The 19,775-nt window shown below is 37.8% G+C and overlaps 1 protein-coding gene across 2 annotated transcripts in view; it reads right to left on the bottom strand.

Annotated features, from left to right (window-relative positions):
- The window catches only part of pex14 (peroxisomal biogenesis factor 14), a 56,936-nt gene that overhangs the window by 19,125 nt on the left and 18,036 nt on the right, over window positions 1-19,775 (bottom strand). For both annotated transcript variants that reach the window (XM_086069898.1, XM_086069897.1), the window contains exons 3-5: window positions 10,808-10,892; window positions 3,786-3,911; window positions 641-726 (exon numbers count right to left, since the gene is read on the bottom strand). In XM_086069898.1, the coding sequence (XP_085926024.1) occupies window positions 641-726; window positions 3,786-3,911; window positions 10,808-10,892 (297 nt within the window). The remainder of the gene's footprint in view (window positions 1-640; window positions 727-3,785; window positions 3,912-10,807; window positions 10,893-19,775) is intronic.

Raw genomic sequence — 19,775 nt, forward strand, 5'->3', positions numbered from 1 at the left:
TTTGAAAACGATGAAAATAAAGGTGGACTAACAGGACCTATAGAAAAGTTCATGTTTGGCTGTGTTATATGCACTCAAAGACACAAACAGCGTCATCGAGCACAAGATCGCGTGCTTCTGTCAAACTACAAAATGAGCGTAATGGCTTCCACATGCCACTCAGACTGCTACTACAGTAACAACCTCTGTGGGATTAATGGCACAGAGGACAAGGGACCCCATGAGCTCATGATCAAGTGCCGTTAAGCCTGATACTAACCAGGGTGATTATTTTTAGATGGTCAGATGTCAAAAAAGTTAGTCACTCTACATTTTAAAGAGAAAAACATAACTGTGGGATTAGAAAGGGGAGTGAGTAGACGTAAAATAAAGAGGGGTTCTAAATGACCTCCCTTGACGTGAATCTGGATCACTTTAGTAAGTAGAAGTGAGCAAAGTTACATGCTGCAGAGACAGTGGTTATTCTAACTATAATTCATCAAAGTGATGCTCTGGCCACCACTTAAAATGTAATATCAGAGAGGCAGTACTGAAATATCTGTACATATGAAACATAATATATAACCAAACAGAAAAAAACATTAACCATGAATGCAAAGTCAGTTCGAGAACAGTCAAAAGGGGCTGCAGTCTACCGCACCTTGTAAAGTTGATGACAGCTGTAGGCAATGCCCACCATCATGATGGCAAAGGCACCATAGTCTCTCCATCTGTAACCTTTTGGACCTGAACAACAGGATAAAATAATTTCATGTCAATAGAAAACTGCATACAGTAATTAAACCTGAACCTCTTCCCTTTGATTGTTGATCTACTTAACATCTTTGTTTGAGATTTTAACTGAAAAAATGGGAGTCTAAATAAATGCTTTAGGAGAAACAATTCAGCTTTAAACAGACTGATTTGCTAAAGGTTTGGATGTGCAAAAACAAGTACAAAGCAAAAGTGTGTATCAAACTGGTAGCCCTTCACATTAATCAGTATCCAACAAGTAGCAAAACGTTTGGTGATCCCTGCTGTAGAGCATTCAAGGTCAAGGAAAGCTAGACACTTGAAATCTCGCTTAATCATGTGGGGAAAGTGGTTATTATGGTCCAATGAAACAGTTTACAGTAATTTCTGGACTACAAGCCGCTACTTTTTTCACTTGCATTCGACCCTGCAGCTAATACAAAGGTGTGGCTTATCCATCAGATCACAATGGGGCGCACTATAAAGGAAGCGCAAGAGCATCAGGCAGAGCAAAACAAAGCAAGTGAGCCCAAATACAGTAGGAGAGAGAACGAGAGCGAGACAATTTGCTCCCTAATTATGGAAAAGGAAGTAGCGGGAACCCGGTGCGGTAACATTAAAACACCTGCAGCTTACAGTCGGGTACGGCTTATATGTGTAACATACTCAAGTATTCCCCAAATTTAGCTAGTGTGGCTTATAGTCAGGTGCGCCTTGTAGTCCAGAAATTACTGTTGTCATATTTCCAAAAAGTATGCTTGGTGCAAACACAACACTGAGTTAGAACTGGTAGCAGCATCATGATTTGGTGCTGTTTTCTGGTGTTTTCTGGAACTGGACTTAGTCAAGGTGGAGAGAATTATAAATAGTTCCAAATTCCAATCAGTGTTATTACAAAAACTTCAGGCTTCTGCTAGAAAGCTGGGGATGAAGATGAATGTCATCTTTAACATGACAATGAACCAAAGAACACATTCAAATCAACAAGATTAAGGTTTTGGAATGGCTCAGTCAAGATCCAAACCGTAATCCAATCAAACATCTGTGAGGTGATCTGAAGAGGGCAGTGCACAGGAGATGTACTCACAATCTGACAGATTTGGAGTAGTTTTGCAAGGAAGAGTGGGGAAATACTGCCATGTCAACATGTGCCACATTGATTGACTCTGACCCCAAAACACAGAGTCCTGTAATAAAAGTTACAAGTAATAGTTTGAGGGTTTGCATAATTATGCAACCAGATTAGTGTCTTTTATTCTCTATTTGTCTCATTGAAAATGAGTTGTACAAGCTAACATTTACATTAATGGTGGAAAAAGTTTTCAAGTGCTTCATTTTGGTCTCTTTTTTATATCACAAAAATCTGGCAATCGGACAGGCGTGTGTAGACTTTCTACACCCACTGTAAAGCAGGCAAAAACTGAAACAGGCTGACGTGAATTTAGTCATTTGTCGATGTTTGGCTCAGTTGACAGATACTGTGAAAGTATGTCATTGTCTAAGCTGTCATGAGGGCCAACTGTCTGTCAAACTGGAAATTCCCCGCATAAGAAAAGCGGTGAACTGAATATGTCATTAAACAACAAAACAGGTCTCGTTGAAAAAATTTTTTCTAGGTGACGCTCAAATGAAAAAGGACACACCTCTGAAGCAGAAGACAGATAAAGCATTCTTAGTACCAGTCTGATTTGACTTAATGTGACATTTTCTACAATTTCTGAAAAATTGACTGTTATATTGTATGTGGTACATAATTTCAAGGTGAATGGTATTCATTTTCACGCAAGGGCATGTTTTATTGCTGCTGCAGCATTCAGGGATGAACCTGTAACCTTCCCTATCGAAATTTTTGAATCATTCCCCAACATTTATATGGTAACCACATAAATTTGGGTCTTCATCAACATTATAGCTTCGATAGACTGTCACCTGTCCCACAATGCTGTGCTTCTGAAAGGCCTCAGAGTCCTTGGTATGGGTGGTTGACCCTGGACAAGACTCACTGCATCACATTGGGTCTTCACCTGCTCCCCCTCCCCTTTGGGGCCTTTCGTTCTTTCTCTGTCTCTTCCTTTTTCTCTGTCACTCCCACTCTGCCATCTTCTTGATTTTTTATTTGGTCACTTAAGCTGGGGAGCAGTGGACTCCATTCCCCAGTTTTCCAATCTCCGCTCAAATTTATTGGGTTCAGTGGAGGCCTTCCTGTCCTTCTACCACATGGAAATAGAGATCAGAGTATCCATTACTTCGACAGAGATGGATGTGGGTCCCCATGTACGGTCCCTATAACAAGGACATCAAAGGGAGGTAGCCCTCTCTTTTCGGCATGACCCCCCATTCAAGACTTCCCGCTCTCACCTCATTATGCAGCTTCCTTATAGCCGTTTTGATATAAAACCCCCCCACTATGGACGGAGAGCCACCAGTCCTCCTAACTACATGGCCATCCCATCAACGTCACTTTCATTACAAAACATGAAATGCCGGGGGAGTCAAGGACAGTGTGGTAATAAATGAGGGTGGAATACATCCGGAATCATTGTCATATGGGTTAAGCATTACGCAGACTTCATTCTGCATTGGTAAAAGTGGACAGCACTCATAACCCCTTGAGGTAATAAAGACACAAGTTGCCTTGTGGGGTCTTGCCAGGGTGGAACTGTTTGAAACGCTATGGCAAGGATAGATGTCATGGGGCTGTGATGCCACATTCAAAGGGTCTGAAATCTACATCACAGATATTGCTCTGATACATAGAATAATGTCAAAAAATCCAGGGAATTGTCTACAGAACTGAATAGAGCACAGTCGAAGTCAAACAACTGTAATTTTGATCAGCAGTCAATCATATACCTTCATCCTGCATATGGCCGAAATCATTAAAATAAACTGCAGTATTAAGTTGAAACTTTTCACCCCAAAATAAAAATCCTCTTTATTGGGAATAAGGAAAGAGCAAAATTTGAACTGATAAACTAAGAACAAGATGTTTAATTTTCATGTCCTCTGTAATCATGCCATTATGGAGGTACAAACATAAGTTGTGCACTCACCGTGAGGAACAGCAGCGAAGTGAGGTGAGTCAAGAGTTTGTGGTTGGCCTGCAGTTCTCAAAGGCAGGACTTCTTCTGTGCTGCCCGATCGCCGAATAGCCAACTCAACCTCCACATCCGTCAAACCTGCAATCAATTATGACATTTAAGAAACTCCAGAGGTTTTGGTGACTTATTGCACATATTCACAGCGAAACGGCTCCTTTGCTATCATAATGCATACATTAATACTTTCAGTTCTCCTTTACATGAACTCATTCAATTTACCCAACTATAAGTCTTAAGAATATATTTTCATTTCATAATTCTAAAATTCCAGAGAGAGTTTGAAGGATATGTTGAGCTTAAGGGATGCCCATCAAGGGAGACAATCTGCAAAGCTTCCCTCCAATGAAATCTGAAACTCTGAAAGCCTATTAACTGTCACCAAAGGCAAAGAAAATAAGTCTGTCCACTTCTCCTTGTTATATTTCCCATGTGTAAATTTCATACACCCCAGACAGCTAAAATGCATTATTTTAATTTCTTCATTGTAATGTAAATGTATTACATAAATTTGCAAATGCCAATATAATTTAATCTTCAGATCTTTTTAATGATTTTAGTTTTGATTAAATTGCAAAGGGCTCCCTGATGGAGAATCAGAAGGGATGAGAAAAAAATCTAATATGAACATCCTCTTTTGTGGGAAGAAAGGGCTACAGTCCAGGCTGCGTGTAACCATTGATGTGGGTCTAAATTCAATGAACATTTGAGTCAAAACAAAGGATACCATAACTTCATGAATTTATGATTACTGTAACTACAGCACATGAAATAACTGTCCTGGTTATCCCAAAATCTTGAAAGGACACAAGGCGATGATGAACCACAACTTGCTTAAGAGTTTAATTTGTTATTTTTCACGGATAAAGAATATATGCCTGTGAGATTTTCTGTATGCGCTGTCCGCATGTGCTGATAATGTTTGTATTAAAAATACAAGCTGTTTAAAAGTTAATAATTATTTCAACATCAATGCTAGTTTTGTTAGCATGTCAATGGTGCTTTGCATGGTGTGTTAAAATTAATGAATGGACTGTTGTAAGACAACAATACTTTGTGGTAGACATCTCGCTCGTAGACTGTTTACATGCAACTAGCACAACTGTCCCGCAGAGTTTGACCCCCTCGCTAGACTCCTGAATATTAATTACGTGTGGTGACGTGTATCGTGCGGTACGCCATTCCCTTTATGTTTAGTTTTAAAGTAAACTTCAACTGAAAATGGCAAAAAGCAGCTTGAAGAAACCACTTGTCTCTCTTTAAAATAAATATTCAGTATTTGCCAAAACGCTGCACATTGTGTTTGCTGCTGGCACAGCTAATTCTTGTAACCCAAGTTTTTGCAGTAGAAAAAAATTATCGTAGTAATGGCCCATATCTTGGGGGGAGGAATAAAAACATAAGTGAGGTTACTCAGAAGTCGAGGTGCCATTGTACACCCTTTTAACACAAAATCAGGTAGGGTTCATCTTTTACTTCAGAGGCATCAAGCAATTGTGAAAAAAAACTGAGATTGAAAAATGGTTTTGCATGTGCAATAATAAGATAATCTGGGCTTTTCAATTATTTCATGTTATGCCCCTCAAGAGGAAGAAACTATTTTGTGCCCTGACTATAAAATTTCTGTAAGTACGCCTCTGCAGAGGAGCTAATACTCCTTGAGAGCACCACTGCCACCTACTGTAGTGGATGTGCAATTACACTTTATTCTAGTACAGCAATAAAAAAATGTGTCCTGGCATCACACACGACCTAATGTAAAATGAACATAGCTTTTGCATGCCAATGTTGTGGGAACTAATTTCATGGAACTATGCAAACTGGCTGAAAATACAAATTTTGTCACTTATCAATCATTATCTATAAATTAAACAAGCTTTATTTTGAGAATGTACGAGGGGGTGCAGCAACTAGGTCGGGGTGTTAAAGAGGGGTTGTGGCTTACAAAGTTTGGGAATGGCTGACCTAAAACACAAAGGAGTCTCCATCTAATCTAGCATAGCAGACCTAGGGGTTGTCTTGGCCGTCCCCTACTTTAACACTACAAGCACTTCAAATGGCTATAAAAATTTTTGAATAATTGACAGCAAATGTTGGCCAACCAGTCATCCACAGAAGGCCGCGAGTGCCAGGAAGCTGTGTGGACCATGTGCTGAGTTTGTGCAGTCAAATTGCATTGTCAAAAAAGCAATAATGTGTTCCTGGACTCCAGATTCATCTGACCACAGCAGACTACGTGGTGGCAGAGTATTGAGTGAGATGAGCGAGGATCTTGGTTTCGCTAGAATACACTTAGATTTCTTCCTTTTACCTTGAAATGTAGAAGTATACAAGATATTTAAGCTTAATGAATGCACATTTTAATGGCTGTTCAATGAAAGTACAGGAAAATTTAAGTCAAAGTACAATTACAAAGTTGTGATGTTGGTGCTGATGCTGATCGATTTGAACACAGCAACAACAAATGAAGGCAGCCTTAGATCCAACAGAGAAGATATTCTGTTTTGCATATGAAAGGATAAAGACAAAAAAGGGATTGTGACATTTATTAGAGGTTCCAAAACCTGTAGAATGACCCCTGGATCCCTATTTCAAATCGACCCATGGGGTGATGAATTTTTAAGACATAAATTACACCTAATGATGATACCATAAAAAAGAACAATATTGGAAAGCTATTCTGTATTTCATTATACTGTATTATTTGGTGCACCTGATACACACGCAGTGCCTGTTTATGAGTCACAGTATTAGCAGATGCTCAGCCAAAGCATTTGCTTTGACCTTGCCATTCTCATTGGGGCATGAAATTACGGTGCTGGCACCTCGATATTACAGCTATAAATACTGTAAACTGCATATCTGGACTAGGTTTTCTATTGTCTTTCAACATAAACCTGATCGGTATTTATTTAAAGGAAAACCCATTGCTCGTCAGGTTATTTACAGCTCTATTTCCAGTGCCTCATATTCTCTCGGCATTTTTAAGGGCAAAGAGGCAGTCGGGCTCTTTTATTAAATCAATTTCTCCAATTCTGGCAAGCCTGGACTTTATGGGTCAAGACCTCGGCAGGACAGTCTATTACAAAAATTGGCCAGTGAAATATTTTGGGTAAAAGGTGAACACATTATCTTAGCGTCCTTGAGAGGAATTAAAACAAAGATCAACGCTACAGGTCATGTCAAGCAGAAGAAGGTCAATGGGTTATTAAGAAGTGAAGCGCGACATCAACACATTGAATAAGTTGTGGCAATAGTACTTCACGTCCTTTTAGTTTGATACAACTGCTCGAAAATGTCATACACTCTCATAGAGTATTCATTTATGTATTAAAAAAATGAGGAGACTGCTCTCATTTACCTGCTTTTATCGCCCTACTGATGACCAAGTAGGAAAGGCCTCGCCTAGGTGGCACCGTGGAGTAATTTATAACCACATCAATCCCTTTACCTTCTTTGCAGGCCTTGGTCATTGTCATTTTTGTCCGAGAGGTGAGTCACATAACCCCACTTACATATAGCAAACCATTAATATGTGGGATGATGAACCTTATCCTTACCCTTACCTTCATACCAGGCACAGTAATAGACCAACAGCCTACCTATGTTCTCTGTGACCCTCGCTCAATGGCCCTCTACTCAGGGTGAAATCTATTGTTATGCTGAACTCACGGCAAAGACCACACCATAGCAAATAAATCAAATCATCACTTGAGTGTTTTTTGGTCAATTAAATTGACAGAAAATTAACCGTTCCTATTGTATATGTAAAGAAACAGCTTGCCAAACAAACTTGGTCTTACTGAGTTTGTCAGCTTTGGCGCCTCGGTCAAAGTGACATGTGACAAGATGGAAATGTTGTTGACTTAGTCCTGAGAATTACATTTTTGGGTAATTATGTATGTGTAACTGCTAATTGTCTAGGCTAAATTGTGGCTCCATCCAAAATAGGTTTCAACACTTTGACTGGTATACTGCATGTGTTAATTGTCGAGGAGGAAGACAGCACAAGCCATTAAATGAGACAGCATCACATTATATTTCACTCAAACTGTAAAACATATTTTCATGTTGGCAAGGAACAAGTAGGCAAAATTGCTCAGTTGGAGTAGTGTCTACAAAGTAGAGCAATTTATTTTCCAACTCCTTTTGCAAAGAAACAAAATAACCGTTATATATTGTGATTTGTGTTACATCTAGGTGACAAACTTTCAATATTTAAGCCAGTTCATTCAACAAGGACTCGGAGAGGGCAGCTACAAATATCGGACTGCATAATTGCCAATTCATATCCGGGAATTGACAGTTGAGGGAAAAAAGAAATAATCTTTTTAATACTGAAATAAACCAAACTATTGAGATGTCTGAAAATGGGAAGAACATCCTTCAGGGACGATTAGGGCACAAATGTGAAATAATATGCAAGAGCGAGATTATTGTGTAAAGATTCTGCAACAAGCAATCAAAGTGGGTCCTATTTTCCCCTTCATCAGCTGTCCAGCGTAAATATTGCCAGCAAGAGGAATCCAATTTAAATTCCACTCTACCGGGAGATAGTATTGTTTCATTTTATGTGTGCTTTGACATTTCTGGCTGTTAATATAAAGTAAAATCCAGAGGTATTTACATAAATATGACATTAAACTGTATTAGAAATTAAGACTGACACATTTGCAGTGGGAGAAGCAGGATGATTGAATTTCTAGATCAAATGGTGAGCGGACTCAGGGTGCATTTACACTGCAGGTCGCAGTGCCCAAACTCTGAATTAGTGCTGTATTTGGTCTGTTTACCTGTACTCAGCATTGTTGTATTGTATTTCAGGTGGCATATATCTGATTTAATTGTGTTTATATTCACTAACATCTGAAACAACCCTCATGCAAAGATGTCCAAAATACTACAATGCATCAGGCGGACGCAAATCAAAATAACTCCGGTATTTTCAGACTTAAAGCAGCTTCCGGGTTTTACGCTGTACTTTTGGGCAACATTTTTGTATAAGAACAGTAGAGCTCTGATCTGCACTCAAAATCCATGTTCCCCAAAGAGTGAATAATGAAGATGTGACAATTTAATTGTAAATGTCCCAAATGGAAACAAGTAATTAATATACAGGGGTTGCATAACCACAAAACGTCTTAGGTCAAGATGCATATTAACCTAGCAACTACTGTAAATAAAAATACATACACACCAGGTGAGGTATCCTTGTCAGACAAAAACATTTATGTCAAGTTAGTATGAGGTTGCAGAGTACACACTTGCCTAAAATAAATTATTTGATTCCCAGCTTTACTGTTGAGTGGCTGAAGAGTTATCCTCTCAAAACGGTAATGTACTCTGTGCTTAGTGTTTCATTGCTAGAGTTTCTCTCATCTTTACAATGTCTTTCCTTGAGATCGATGTCCACATGCAAATTGAGGCTTCTTGTTCAGATCTACTGTGGAACTAACTTTCCAAAATAAATCTGCATTAAAACATCATACATATTTCATGAACTCGAAGTGCAGTAAGAGCGAACAGTTTTTCAAGTGCAGCAAAGAGTTTAAAACAAAGAGGAAAGAATTAAGTGTATGGTAGTATAACCATTTGATGACAGCCTCTTATTTTTATTATTTAGCAAACAATCTTAGTTGTGACAAACAAAAAGAAATGTCAAAAGAGATGAAGAGCCAGAAAAAGCATACTAGCAGTTGGTGAAGATAACCTGTTAGGGAGCTTTTAAACTCACTTTTGGCTTTTTAGGTACTCTAAAGCGAAAAAGTCCCTCAAAAGCCCAGCCCACTCCCTTCAGCAAATACCTTTATAGAAAAACAACCTAACTTTTATAGTAGTTGCGTTTAGTTTGTAAGAAATGTGTGGCGTAGCATAAGATATTTACTCAAGTACTGTACATTATATGGAACAAGCCAAAATAAGTCCAATGTAGTAACTCAAATAACATCATGCAACATGTTTTAGGGTGCACTCACACTAGGACCATTTCTTCTGTACCATACTGAAGCCTGATTGCCCTCCCTCCCCTGTCCCCCTCCGGCCCACACTCACATTACTCGCATAACTAAATCGTGCCCGGGCCCAGTTGCCTCCGAAATATACGTCATCACGTTGATGCACGCAAGAAGAAGACGTCATCACGTTGATGCACGCAAGAAGAAGACGTCATCATGGGGGACTGCACTTCATCATCAGACCAACGTGAGCCCTTTGCTGCTGCCATCTCTTTGCTAGGGACGCTCTGGTTGCTGTATGGTTGGTCGCTCGCTATATACGTCGCACGTACGTACGTGACGTCATGGTTACGTTTCGCCGCGGCTGTGCGGCCAACTGTACCGTTCTGTGGTCCACGTCTTCCATGCGTGCTGAACTGGGAATCCGAACCGTACTCAGGCGCGGATCAATTGCGCTCACACTACCGGACTTTCAGCAGCAAGCATGCTTGGGCACGGTACAATGGCCCTAGTGTGAGTGCGCCCTTAAAAGCAACGTCTATGAATTGGGGGGTGGGGGGTTATCTTTGAGGTTTAAAAAATACAGTAACAGTCAAATTAAGTAAAAAGGCTGGGGGCAGTATTGAAAATTCCATTGAAATGCACAGAGTGTTTGTCAATATTAATTTTCCTGAACCCAAAAGAGCATCCCAACTGTTGTGTCATTTATTCACAGGCCCTGAATCATGCACTCTGCAGCTAAAAAAATTGACTCTATTGATCCCCCAGAGCTACAGTTCTAACCTTTGACCGCAACAGCCAACTTTAGAAAAACAAATAAGCGGAAGTCTGCCCTACTGAATTTTTCAATACAAATGACTAACCATTTACATCTGTATTGTATAGCTCTTATATATGTTGTTGTTTGTCTTTCGACTTAGTCCTTCTCATTAAAATTTTAATTATGATTACATTTTTTTTAAACATAATTTTTTAATTTACATTTCACAAGTATTCAAATATTGCAAAGCTATATTCCCTTACCTTTTTTCTTTAGAAAGGCTTTTCTGGTGGCCAAGGGACTCTGATGTACTTTTGGATTTTGAAGAAATTTTATAGCTGTAGAAACCTAGGAAGAGATAAAAGGCAGACAAAAGACAAAACATGAAGTCCACACGAAAGTGATACTTTAAAAAGTTTGCACTAAAGTAAAGAAAAGTAAAAAAAAAAAAAAAGACAATAAATGGATTCCATTTAACAGAGACTGCTAATAATGGAACCCACCTGACTACTTTCAAGCCACTGTAAATGGAGAGAATGACCAAATCAGCAGTTATAAAATTAGCCCATCAAGAGTGCTGGACAAATGGAGTATGGAGCTTAATTTGCTATTACCCTCTTAAAGACAAACTTCCATTCTTAAGTGCACACTGAAAGAAAATCTATACTTAATGCAGAGGTGATCATTTGTATCTAATAACTTTAGAATCCTATGCTGAAAACCTCTAATTCTTCCAGTTAAAAACCTGCCATGATCAAATCACACAGCCTAAATGTAATGACATGAAACGTTAATGCACTAGAAAGTTAAATAGCATCAGAACATCAAAAGTTTTAAGTGCACTGCTTTCATCGATTCTATTAGGTTTTCCTTTGAGATGAACTTTAATTTTCCATCTGAGTATGCATTTCCAAGAATTGGAAGGGAGGTGGGAGAATCATCCGTCAAACTGCATTAAACAACATATTTGAAGTAGGCGGGATGAGGTTGAGCCTTGGAAAATGGATAAATATGTAAGAACTCAGTGAAAGAGGAAAACTACTGGAGAAGAGGTTTGGATGACTTATCACACCTGTGGTCCCCGTGATTCAATGTAGAAGTCATTCCTTTAATAGGTTGAAAGGTTTTGAATACTCTTCTTTTCTTTTAGTGTTGAAAGATACAAAGTGATTGAGCGCCCTGCCAGTAGTAATTCATTTTGGGTAATGCATTGCATGTACTGTGCAATGGGGGCATTGTGTAACAAGCTTTATTTCTGTGACAAACACACAATGCTATCATGATAAAGCAAAAATTATGGATCTTATTAAAGTTTTTTTGATTTTTCATTAGTGTGTGCAGATTGCAATTAAGTTGAAACCAAATTAAGTACCGGTATACTTTATTCTAAGAAGGTACATCAAATATATCCAGGCAGGCATTCAATGAAAATGATCTACATTTCTACTACATCTATCAAAATTGACCTATTTGCTACTGAAATATATTTAGTAAACAAATAAACACTACTATTGTAAGTGCTCTTGATAATACATAAAGGTATCACAAAAAGGATACAGATATGGCAACTATTGATAAGTGTTTTAGGTTTATACTGTATAATAATTGTTTTAGGTTTATACCCTCAATAACTAAATACAAACTCTACGGTTGTAAAGAATGGAATATTTATCACAATTTGTTTTAAACATATTAAAGTTATACAACTGTAAATGTAAAAAAAAAAAAAAAAAAAAAAAAAAAAAAGCTAAACATCGCTTAACGACTCAAAAATCCTTTGAACCATCACCAAAATTCACATGCACATCTCGACTCATGTTCAACCTCTGAAAATATCAAAACAAATTCCACAGTATTTTGGATTTTATGGGCATTAAACCTTTTTCTCACTATACAGTGTGCTCATACGTTTACATACCCCTAGGGCATGTACCAGTAAACTTTCAATCACAACTGTCTTTCTATATACAGTATTTTCAAAAATATTAAACATTCTTATAGTGATCCAAACACTGTTGACTAATTGTTTTCTGGTTTATTGTGTCTGTGACCTTTGAACGACAGATTTACGTTTAAAGCTGCCTTAAGCACTTTGACACTTTTTTACACACGACTGCCACCTCTGCACTTAAGTGTGAATGCAGCCTCCATGATGCATGGTGCATGAGATGCGCAGGCCTGTACGAGCACGAGGGAACAGAAACTCCTCTGGCAAGAGGCCACTATTAACAGATTATCAAAGATGACTTCAACTGATAGAATGATAGAAAGATAAGACATTGATAGAAAGAGCAATTCTGAATGAATTGCTTGCACAGATAATCTCATTTTATACCGCGTTATAGTGCAGTTGCTTGCAAGGAATATATTATTATCTAGTAATATTTTAGGCCATGATACTGTAATTCAAATACACAATAATGCTCAAATTCATTTGTTCCTCATAATATTTCAAATCAAGCAACTAAAACTGAAGTCTTTATTTCAAACGTATTCTTGTACTCATTAGAAACATGTGTTTGTTCTGTTTATATAAATTGTTGATTGGAAAGACTGAAGTTGCAAACAATACTGTGACGTCTCACAAGAATGCTGCCAGCAAACGTGGTTGGTAATCTCACCTTTTTATTTGTCTTCACACAACCAGCTAGTAGCTACTGTTGGCAACAGTTTCTTGTGTTCGACGTGAACACAGGAAACGAACCCGTGATCTAAATTAGCACACGAGCAAAATAATGTATGAGTCCCTCTTCCCCTGCGAGACGTGCGATGTGTACACTAAAACTTGAACAACAGAATGCAAAACAGAATGTGCAACACAGGAACACACAACACAACTTAGTTTGTTACAATACTATCAGCCATAAACGGATCATGTCATCTAGATCAGTGATTCTTAACCATTGGGCTGCGGCCCAAAGCGCCATCTTGTGGACCGCAAATTAATTTCAGTTTTGTAACTCTGGGCCAGCTTTCATTTGAGGCTTTTTACATATGTAGCAGGGTATTTTCAAAACCGAATATACCCCCCCTGCCCGTGTAAAAAAAACTATCTGTAATATTGCCCAGTAGTATTGTGCTAAATTCATTCATAATGCTCTGTATCGTGTTTAGCTACGCGGAGCGCAAAGGCTCCTTCGGGTTACTGCACACAATCGACGAGGCTGTTCCAAAAATAGAAACAGCGTCGCGGAATCTCCATTGAATGAGCTGCTCTTGACGCTCGCAAATATATCGCATTTAATAATGCCAAAAATATGCAGGGAAGTAATGCACCACATCGGAATTTCATGTTTTCTTCTATTTCCGGGTTTTGTTATGCGTTCAGCCCTCATAATTTTTGTCCAATGGGAGCACATATCGTCACGCGGGTCGACGTGATTACGCATTATAGTCCACTTGCAAAACGCACAGTGAACCACATCAAACAAACAAAAATAAAGTCTAAGGTTGGTACAGACCAAACAAGCGGACTTAAGGACTTTTCTGGTCTAGATAAACCCATAGACAAATGGACGCTGCAATTAATTATGTTCTCGCAGAATTACTCACCATTTCCTTGTTGAATGTTGAACAGCGAGAGGCGTTTCGTGCATTTTTATCTGGTAGAGATATTCGTGCTTTTATTTTCCCTAAAACGAGACCGAAGACGACATTTTCATCCGTTGCCGTGATTAGTCCTATCAAACGTGCACAAGATGCCGCATTGTCTAATCAACTTGAAGTATTGTACATAATGTCCCGCCTTTCCAGAGCAAATCACCGTGGAGCAGTCCCAGAGATTGATAATGTGATGAACTCCCTTGAGTGAATCATAATTATCAATCTGGTTACACTGCCTCGTTTGTTAAAAAAATAATAATAATCCACATTAACGCACACAAAAACAAAAAAAATTTCCGGCTTGTTGGGCATCTTGTTAAAATGTCATTGTTGACCATATTGTATCATGTTATTTGATAATGATTTCATAAACCTTATCTAGATTTAATTAAGTTATTAAATACAAACAATAATAAGTCAACATAAATCATCATTTCTTAATGGGCCCCGGGCCACTTTTTACAGAAAAAGTTGAGCCCCAAGGTAAAAAAAAAAAAGAAAAGAAAAAAAGGTTAAGAACCCCTGCTCTAGCCAACAAAACTACATATGATAACAGCAATATACACTAATCAGCGGACATGAGTGCACCCCATTTAGAAAAATTTAAAGATTATATTTAATATCTCAATAACCATAAGAACAATTTCCCAAATTTTTACAAAATGTTTTCTGTAGAATATGCACTTAACTCACAACAAAGGTAAGGTTGGTAATAGAATGCATAGATTACAAAATCCTTAGTTTAATCAAATCAACTAATGCAAAAAATGTATGCATCCCACACCAAAAACAACTACCATCTAGTATTTTCTATGAACCTCCATGACTTTTATGGACAACCAACATGTTTTCTAGGCCTAGAATTAACAAGTTGGCAGTCTTTTTCTCGGGGTCTACTTATTTTTACTTTTTTGTGTGTACTAATAAACAAATCTTGTTTACAATCAATGGCCCACATTTGTGGGAGTATTTTGTAGTATAGTATTCCATAAAAAATCTTGATTCTGAAAGGAAACTAAAGGTGTTCTTACAAACCTGCTGGGGAGATAAACACAATAAAAGAAGCCTCTCCATAGCAATATTTTGTTATTAGGGGTAAGCCGACTATTAAGTGGATTTTTAGTATTTTCATGAAAATAGGCAATGGCCTTTTTGGGTTAACTTTAGGAAACAATTTATTTATTTACATTGTCACTTAAGTTTATAATAGATACTGTTTGTTTTTTGTTTTGTTTGTTTTTACAGTAATTTCTGGATTATAAGCCGCTACTTTTTTCCACTTGCATTCGACCCTGCGGCTAATACAAAGGTGCGGCTTACTTGTCAGATCACAAGGGGGCGCACTATAAAGGAAGCGCAAGAGCGTCAAGGCAGAGCAAAACAAACCAATTGAGCCCAAATACAGTAGGAGAGACAGAAAGAAAGCGAGACAATTTGCGCCCTCATTATGGAAAATAAATTAGCAGGAACCCGGTGCGGTAACATTAAAACACCTGCGGCTTACAGTCAGGTGCAGTTTATATGTGTAACAAACTCGAGTCAGGTGCGCCTTATAGTCCACAAATTACTGTAAAACAAAATTAAGTGAAATTTTAACAGTTCAATTATATCAACATTTTGGCAAATGTAAGTAATTTTACTGTGGAAACCTATAAGGAGCCTTTTACTTGTTTAGGTTTTCATATAAATTAAGACATGCTGATGACCATAGGAGCTGGCTAAACCCTTTTTTTATATGATCAGAATTTTTAAACAGAGCTTTTTTTTATATGTCTAAAACTAAAAGGAAAACCTTGAACATGTTGCAAATTTTACAAGTTATTTTCGCAAACATGCTTAATGGTATTTCAACAAAGTTAAGAATTGGAGTTTGTACATTTTTTATGTCAATATTGACTTCAAATATTGATTATCAGCCTCCTTAACTGCTAATAATCAGCCCTGGAAAAAAACATACTGGTCTCCCACTAAATATTATTAATAAAATACCATGTTCATGTTAACAGTCATAAGCACAACATATATGAAAGGACCATGGCTAGCTCAGCTGCAAACAAATGAGGCATATGTCCATTTGGTTAGTGGTAGATCTTTAGGGAAAGGAAAAGTGCACTTCTTAGCAGATGACATAGAAGCTTTAAACAAGTTCCACCCAGACATCTCAATCAATTATAACCACATTGCACAGATTTTAGTCTTGTCTTGTTATTGACTTATAGATTATCTCATTTATAGTGTTGGGTAGCACAACTGGGCTTTCGGGAGGTGGGATGGATAACAATGCAGAATATGTTTGCCTATGTCACAATCTAAGACAAAAATAATGAGAATTTCCATGGATAATAAAAAGTACATTTTCTTATCTTTTAAGAATTGTTTTATTGTTTTTTTTTGTTCAGTTCTACTTGCTAATACACCCAAGTGCTTCATGTTAAGGGCAATAATCATTACAAACCAGATATCCATTAAAGTGTGAGGTAAAGCTGAAAAAGAGGCAACAACTCAATCAGAGGAGCAGAGACCATTAACCAACACACTTACCGTGAGTGAAGTTGATGAGCGAACAGGATTACAGCCATGTTATTGAGTTTGAATTGGACAAGACCTGCGCTACACAGCACAAAATTAGAAATGTGATGTGTTGATTTGTGCTAGATGAGAATAAAATGTATTTATGCTCAGAGCAGTGGGGGAATCCATTTAAGAGTTGTATACAAGGTGTGTCAGAAATGTTCCCAGGACTGGTGTCACAAAAGATAATCAAAACTACAAACTATAAGTTTGTTTCCCTTTGAAGTAATTCTCTTGTAGTCCAACAAACTTTCCTAACATTTACTGCTATATGTTCATGCACTCCTGGAAGTACTGAGAATTGATCCTCCGTAGCTTCATTGTTACGGTTATCTTGATGTGATCAACATCTTAAAAGCAAGTCACTGGGATGACACCCTTTGAGTTTGGAAAAGAGGTGTTGGGGCGGTGGGGGGGGGACTAAATCAAATCCCATGGAGCCAAGTCGGGTGAGTAGTGGCGTTGCTCCAGCAATGCGATGTTCGTTTAGCCAGGAACTGTCAGATGCTCATTTCTTGCTCAGTTGTCATGCCACAACTCTCACCTCACCTCACCATGGAACACCACCGCAGGATCTCTTTATAGTTGACCATCTGGCCCACACTAATGGAGAAAACTTTCAGCTTGGGTTTAAAAACCTTTATTTTTTGTGACACCATTCCGAGAAATGTATGTATTTTAGCTATTCCAAGTATAACATTTAACCATAGTTAAGATTTGTTTTGTAGTTATGATTCTATAAATACAGTCAATGTGAAAAAGCATGACTCTCAAAATGAAATTGGGACAGCCAATTGGTCAGTAAGATCAGTTATGAGGACAAATTAATGGCTGGATCAAATTCTATTGGACTTTTTATAGTATAACAACAGGCCCTGAAAAAAAATATGTTTCCAGTTTAAACAACTGCAATTTGCACCAAAAATAAATAAATAACACAATATTTTGGATAATTACACATTTTAAGAATTTCTAGTCACTCCTGCGTAGTTATCACAAGTACGAGATCTATTCCACAGCTACACTTTTTCTCCATTTGGAGGACATTATACAGGTAGAATTTAGGCGGGAGGTGCAATGGAGGGGGCTAAATGGAAGTCATTAGCAAGTATAGGGTTCGGTCTCAGTGTGAATCAATTAATTCCCAATTGCCCTGGCCTGTAGATTTGTGGAAAAGTGCCCCTGATATGATAATAGACTAATAGACATGGACAAAAATTGTGTTAGAAAGGTCTCACATTTCCACCCCTAAACACATATTAGGAAGACCAAAAGCAAGAGAAAGTGAGAGACAGCGAAAACAATTAAGCTTTTAATTGTATGCTTTCATCATAAACTGTCTTGTAAGACTAAACCAAGTACCTTCCCAGTAAAAGAGCACATCTAAAAAGAAATTACATTATAACAAAATTATTGTATTTCTTTTACTCGTTTCATTGGTTGATGTGGAGAACAGTGCCTTTGAATCTTTTTAAAAAAGGGTCTTTAAATGCCCTTCTAATTGTGACAACGTAACCACCTTAATATGACCTTTAGCAGAGGAAGCAATGTCTCATGGGAGCAGCTATAGAGAATTATTGACCCTGTTAGATATCAGGAAGCGAGGTGCACACCCCACTTAGACACTACACAGCCATAGAAAAAAGTATTAGACTACATTATTTTCTTCAATTTCTTGTTCATTTTAATTCCTGGTAACTAAAGGCGTATCACATGACAGACAGAAAAGAAAACATGGAATGATTAAAGGACATTTTTTTCTGGCAGAGCAATACCATTGCTATTAATATAAGAAAATAAGTGATTTTGGTTATTAAGAAAACCATAGAAAATGGCTAGATACCTCTTAAGAACCATTTGTTGTCATCATTGTATTTGTCCAAACACACATATCTTTAGTTGTACCAGTCATTTAAAATGAACCAGAAAATGAAGAAACAAGGGTGGTCTAACATTTTTTCCATGACGGACGTGGCTGCTGTTGAACTATTTAAAAATGATCCACTGTTAGAACAACAACAACCCTTGGTTTCAATTTGAGTACTGAACTTTTTACAACAAATAATGGAAATTTCACAAAAACTAAATAAAATTCAACCCCTACTACATATATAACAATTGGGGGGAAAATTGGTCAAATATACCAGTTTAACTATAGACTTGGTAACAGTGCTGTAAAGCAAAAGGGTAAATAACCTTGGTCGAATTTCTGTGTCCTGTGTTCTGCGAATGTGGTCAATTTTTATTGAATGATGCCCAACGTTTGAAAATTAAAAGGTCAAAGTCAACATTTCAATACATGAAACGCACAATGGAAAACCCAATTGACATTTAGGTTTAAAAATAACATACAACAGTGTATCAGTGACAGCCGCAGGATATCTACAATCAAGATAGCAAACTGGGATTATGCAATTTTTCAAAGGGGAGCCAAACAGAAATTTGACTTTTGTTCCCTCCCTTCAGACTGTATGTACTGGCCAAACTTTCCATTTAGCTTAGTTTATCTATCAGGACTACATCTTCACAAATACGGAAAGGCTGAGTGGTAAGAAAAATTTGTACGGTTGATTCACCAATAAATGTACCCACACTTTTAATAATTGATCATTTTGGGTGAAGTTAGTTGTAATTATAATTTGGAGGGGGGAACAAATATTTAACAAGCAAAAGAATTTAAATTGGAAACCAGACAAGACAGTTTCACTAAACGTACACTAGACTGTTTCAGTACTTGCAGTCACACACACAAGCATGAGGCAGTGAGGGATGTCCAGTTATCGAAGAATGTCTACACCAGAGGTGCCCATATCCGGTCATCGAGAGCCTCTATCCAGCCTGTTTTCCATGTCTCCCTCCTCCATCGCAGCTGAATCCAACGATCAGATCATCAGCAAGCTTTGCAGAAACCCGATAAAGATCCTGATCAGGAGGAGGATGGTCGTTCAGGTTCGACAAGAAGCTAACCTTCTAATATCTGCTCTCAGGAAATGCCTGAACGCTTAACATCAAACCTGGAAAAATAGATTTGTTTTTTAATCCAGAGTGAATTTTAAC

This window comes from Leptonotus elevatus, chromosome 2 (assembly GCF_054856555.1).
Source record: "Leptonotus elevatus isolate MCC_2025b chromosome 2, RoL_Lele_1.0, whole genome shotgun sequence".
Classification (NCBI taxonomy): Eukaryota; Metazoa; Chordata; class Actinopteri; order Syngnathiformes; family Syngnathidae; genus Leptonotus; species Leptonotus elevatus.